Source organism: Triticum aestivum, chromosome 5A (assembly GCF_018294505.1).
Source record: "Triticum aestivum cultivar Chinese Spring chromosome 5A, IWGSC CS RefSeq v2.1, whole genome shotgun sequence".
Taxonomy (NCBI): domain Eukaryota; kingdom Viridiplantae; phylum Streptophyta; class Magnoliopsida; order Poales; family Poaceae; genus Triticum; species Triticum aestivum.
Window position 1 is genome coordinate 379,220,437 of NC_057806.1, and position 5,367 is coordinate 379,225,803.

General features: G+C 47.9%; 1 protein-coding gene across 1 annotated transcript; it reads right to left on the bottom strand.

Annotated features, from left to right (window-relative positions):
• Positions 1 to 572: 572 nt before the first annotated feature.
• LOC123103474 (IAA-amino acid hydrolase ILR1-like 9) lies at positions 573 to 3,787 on the bottom strand. The gene is made up of 5 exons (XM_044525074.1): positions 3,248 to 3,787; positions 1,864 to 1,989; positions 1,457 to 1,771; positions 1,243 to 1,371; positions 573 to 1,136 (listed from the first exon to the last, which is right to left on the bottom strand). The coding sequence occupies exons 1-5, from the start codon at positions 3,569 to 3,571 to the stop codon at positions 762 to 764; spliced, it is 1,269 nt and encodes a 422-aa protein (XP_044381009.1). The 5' UTR covers positions 3,572 to 3,787; the 3' UTR covers positions 573 to 761.
• Between the last annotated feature and the right edge of the window lie 1,580 nt (positions 3,788 to 5,367).

Consider the following 5,367-nt stretch of genomic DNA (forward strand, 5'->3'; position numbering starts at 1 on the left):
AAACTTTTCACCAAAATTTCTATTACTTTAGAGAATTTATTTTTTTTCTTGGGATTTTTGAATTATTTTATAGAAATTTCAATGTTTCAAATTTCTAAGTATTCATATATGATCTCACAAATCTCAATTATTTTTGTCACATTCAATCAATTTCAGAAACATATCAAATAAATTTCACAAACTTCAATTTAGTCCTTCATATTTACATCAAATTTGGAATTATTTACAAGACCAAATATTTCATTCTCTAGAAAAGTTTACAATTATACTTCATTGTAAAATAAACTTAAAATATGTTTTAAATAATTCCAATACGTGCAAATGTATGTTGAATGTTTCCTCGGTTAGTGTTTCTGAAATTGATGTGTAATCACTCAAACTTTGTTGAGAAAAATGTGAAATTTCATAAGATAACATTTGAAAGTGCAATTCGTTGGAATATTAGTGAAAGGATATTTGAATCCTATCTAAAAGAATTCGAAACTTTTTATTTTTTTATTTTTTAATAAATATTGTAAGTCTTTGAATATATATTTTTGAATTTATTGACATCATTGAAATCTTTAAAAAAATTGAACCCTGAATTTTGCTGAATTCACCGGTGTGCAAACGCAAAATCCAAAAATGCGGAATATGAAAGGGCTGTAAGAGTACATGCAATGGTGGGATGGCGTGCTTTGGTTGAGAGGACTCCGTTAGAAATGAGTTTGACATCCCCAAATGCCATTCATGCCCATTTTTGTGTTGGCCAGGTTCAGTTTTCACGCCGATGCGTGCTTTTCCATGTACTCAATGGCCACGGCGGCATGGAAGGCAGTTCCAACTGGGAGCGCATCTTCGTCGATCACAAAGTAGGGGGAGTGCGTTGTGCGGAGCTGCTCCATGGTGCTCTCGTTGCCAACTCCTATGGTGAAGAAGGCGCCCGCCATCCTCTGCGCGTAGAACCCGAAATCCTCCGCACCCATGAGCTGGGGAGCCACCCTGACGTTCTCTTCCCCGAGCAACCTCCCGGCCACCTCCTTGGCATGTGCGTACATCCCTTCGGCGTTGACGACAGCCGGGTACGGCCTCATCGTTTCCTCCATGAAGTCCACGGAGGCAGAGCAACGGTGCACTGCAGCCTGCCCTTCAACGATCTTCGGAACAAGCATGAAAAATGTGCGAATTAGTTATCGCCTGGTCCACTACAGATCCACTGCACTAGATGTATCATGTAGATGTTGGAAACGCAGACATTTTTACCTCTCTGATCCTCTTCATCAGATATGACAGCCCTTCATCTGTCATGCTCCTCAAGGTGCCACCAAAGGCGGCCGACTCGGGGATGACGTTGTAAGCGTCTCCTCCTTTCACAAAGGTGATGGATACCACCTGAAAGTGCAACAACTGTCAACACCAGGATTGTTCAGTCTGTATCAACTATACGAGGACTGTAGGGAGGAAGCAGATCACATACTGCACCCTGCAGGGGATCGATCTCCCGGGAGACAATCTGCTGGATACTCAGGACGGCGGACGATGCTGCTACAATGGGATCAATGGCGTTATGGGGGCCAGCGGCGTGCCCACCTTTTCCTGTGACCGTCGCCAGGAATCGACCCGAGGTCGCGGCAAATGGCCCTGGCCTGGACGAAACCACACCCACCGGCAGAGCTGGATCGACGTGCAGGCCGAAAATCGCCGACGCGTCATCGAGAACACCTTCTTCTAGAATGTAGTAGGCTCCGCCGCTGCCCTCCTCTGCTGGCTGGAAAACAAGCTTCACGGTGCCCTGGTGATGGAAACAAAACCCACATAAGACTTTTATTATGGCTCTCCTTGATGATTGCTCGAGCTCACCAAAATCGCTGGATTACAAAATACCTTTAGGTCTTCCTTGCGGGACTGAAGTAGCTTGGCAGCTCCTAGAAGCATTGCTGTGTGAGCATCATGTCCGCAGGCATGCATTTTCCCATCTTCCAGGCTCTTGTATTCCCAACCTACCAGTTCCTGTAGTAAGGCACCCCAAATGCATCGGCTGAAAAGTCGTAATACTGACCACGGGACTAAGCCGGCCTAGAAGTCTGACAGTCACATGTGCAGACACTAGCAGTATGAGAATGCAGGTAATTCTTGAGCGGCCAGGACCATACGTAGCAGTATGAGAATATTGTTCAGTTCACACAGGTTCAGGCAAACTCATGGACCCTGCTCCTACAAAATTACTACCACATGAAAGGGATTGTGTTTGAAATGAACTGGTGGCTGTGATCCGCGCCGGGAGCAAATTGCTTTTGTAGAGCACCAGGTTAACAATGGTTGCGGAAGAATAATCAGAGGTCTCCTTAACTATTGGATCGTTTGAACAGCGGGATTGCTAAATCTTAGTCGACCAAGTCTCAGTCGATTCTATATTCGTGAGAATGTACGTGAAGATCCATGTAAAATTTTCTTTAAAATTTCTTCTTTCTTTTTTTATATGTATTGCCACTTGATGACACACTCAACAACAATAGAATAATTAAAGCTTAAGTCACAGTTGGTGTCCTTCCTTGGAGGTAACCAACATGCAAAGGGGTAAAACCGTAAATTCTTCCCATACATGTGTGCATTTCACTATTATTATATTTAGCAGTGTGCTGGCACTGTTCAGAGCTGACTTTGGGTGGATGAGATGTGAGCTCATCACAAGTCAGCTGGCCACTGAACTTCAGTTCGCGCACCATTCATAGGTGCAGTTCACGTCTCTGTGGTTAAAATAATTCTCTAGAGGAAGCGACTCAGATAATCATGCATGCCACGTATCCCTAGGTCAGATCCAACGGTATTCAGAGGTGGAGCGAGAGGTTCTGTAGTTTTCTCTTTCTCTCTCTTCGTCTTAAACGATCAAGCATATCCCCATACCCCATTCGCATCTCCCACACTCCACATTTGTTCTACAGGGCTGTAAGAGTATATGATTATCATGGGTAGTATGATGTACCGTAAGAAACCTCAGATTTTAACCTACACATTTGTTGGAGTTATTTTTCATAGGTCCAACTGAATCCATTCAGGCGGTAAGATCCCGTGCGTGTGAAGATTTTGACCTTATCGTCACAACAACTTCATAACAGAACTGAGCTGAACCCAAAGGTGAGCAACGTGTAGTACTACTACTATTTCTTTCTTTTTGCGTGTAGTACTACTCGACCGCGTGACATGGGAGATCTCACAGTAGGCCTACTGCACGTGTAAAGTGCCAAGGAAGGACCAAGTAAGCACGTACCTGCACGGGCAGGGCGTCCATGTCGGCCCGGAGCGCGACGACCGGGCCGGCGCCGGAGCCGATGGTGGCCACGACGCCCGTCCGCGCGACGGGCCACGCGTAGGGGACGCCGATGGCGTCGAGCTCGCGGCGGACGAGCTCGCTGGTGCGGTGCTCCTGGAAGGCCAGCTCCGGGCGCTGGTGGATGCGCCGCCGCACGCCGCGCAGCCACGCGGCGGTCTCCGGCGCGCGGGCCGCGGCGAGGAGGTCCTCGGCGCGCGCTGCCACCGGGGAGACGACGGCGAGGTAGAGTAAGAGGAGGAGAGGAGCCGAGGAAGCGGCCATGGCTGGAGGAGAGGAGAATCGTTGGAGCGGCGGAGTCGATCCTTTCTTCCCTCGCTAGCTTAGGTAGTTGGTTGTTGAGGCTTGGATTTACGCGAGACTCCTTTTGCTTCTGGCGCCCGATCTGTTTCCTCAAACGGGAAAGATGGATACGCAAATCACACTGCCTGCCTGGCTCTTTTTTCAGCAAACTGGAGTGGAGTGGAGTTCCCGCATCTCATCGGCAACCGAGCGATTGCTATCGCGAAAATCAGGCATGACTTCCGCGCCAGATTCGTCCACGGTGGAGGGCGGAGCTGGCGGGCGCGGGGACGGTTAGCGTTGGAGGGGAAAGACTGAATTACCCACAGTGATCAACCCTTTAGATCGACTGAATTACACAAATCTTCAGGCATGGCCCATCTTACACCATCGACTTAAGTACAGTGAAAATTCCCTTGCGGATGATACTTGCAAGGAAATTGCTGTGCATATGACGCACGGTCCTTACGACAGTTGGACGATATCCAATCGAGTCGTCTGTCGCACTTTGGTCAGATCATGCATGGACGAGCTGATCTATGCTGTCGTGCATAGATCGTCTGCATTGCAATGCTTCACTTGCAATCATTTATTTATTTTTCGAAATGAAGGCAAAAAAATTGTCTCGCGAATATTTAAGCATAAGACAAATGCCTGGTTAATTGACGAAAAACCATATGAAAATCATTACAACATATGACCATCTGCCGACTATACCCAAAGCTTAAATCTTCACAATCACCCCAGTAGACGAACAAACGCCCCCCAACCCGCTACAAGCACAACCCCACAGACCATGGAACACAACATCGCAAAGCAGGCCCATCGATAAAGACATCTGACATGACAACCTGAAAAGAAGAGCATCATCCATCAAACGGTCGCTGACGTCTTCACTATGCAATGATTTCTCCTTCGGTATGCCGGAACGATGGCTACCGCACACCCTTTTGCTCTTGTCCCTCATTGCCTTCTCCTTCAGGGGGCAACCAACAGTCTTGCCGGATCCAGGGTTAGCAACATCCAATCTTGCAATCAATTCTCGGAACTTTCTAACAAAGATAGCCTCAGAAACATGTGCCAATGTACCAGATGCCACAACCTCATTCACCCACGGAATCCACTTGGTTGAAGGGCTTGGGCGAGTGGAAAACAATAGTTCCCAAACCTCCACGCTCCACGGCGACAGACACCTGACTAGTCGGGTATGGTGGTGTTCTAGGTGGCGGCAAAATCACAGTCCAAGTCACAAGCGAGTCCACATGTACCATCGACAGTGGAGAAGTGTTCTCCCAACCTATCATTTGTAACTCGGGCATGATGTGCACCACAAGAACCATGGCATCGGCGAGTGGAAAACAATAGTTCCCAAACCTCCACGCTCCACGGCGACAGACACCTGACTAGTCGGGTATGGTGGTGTTCTAGGTGGCGGCAAAATCACAGTCCAAGTCACAAGCGAGTCCACATGTACCATCGACAGTGGAGAAGTGTTCTCCCAACCTATCGTTTGTAACTCGGGCATGATGTGCACCACAAGAACCATGGCATCGGCGATGTCATCGCAGAGGCAACCGACAAATCAAGCAACGGTGATGGGTAGGGCCTAACAAAAGGGGAGAAACCACCAAAGAAGTCTGCTTTGATTTCCCTATGCCCACAGAATCAACCGCACCAAGAGGGCGCGTCGTCGGAGTAGTCTGCAACATAGTCGAAGCAGGGAATAGTCCACTCAGAGCAGCCTATACACCCACTCCAAAAAGCTCGCAATCCGTGCC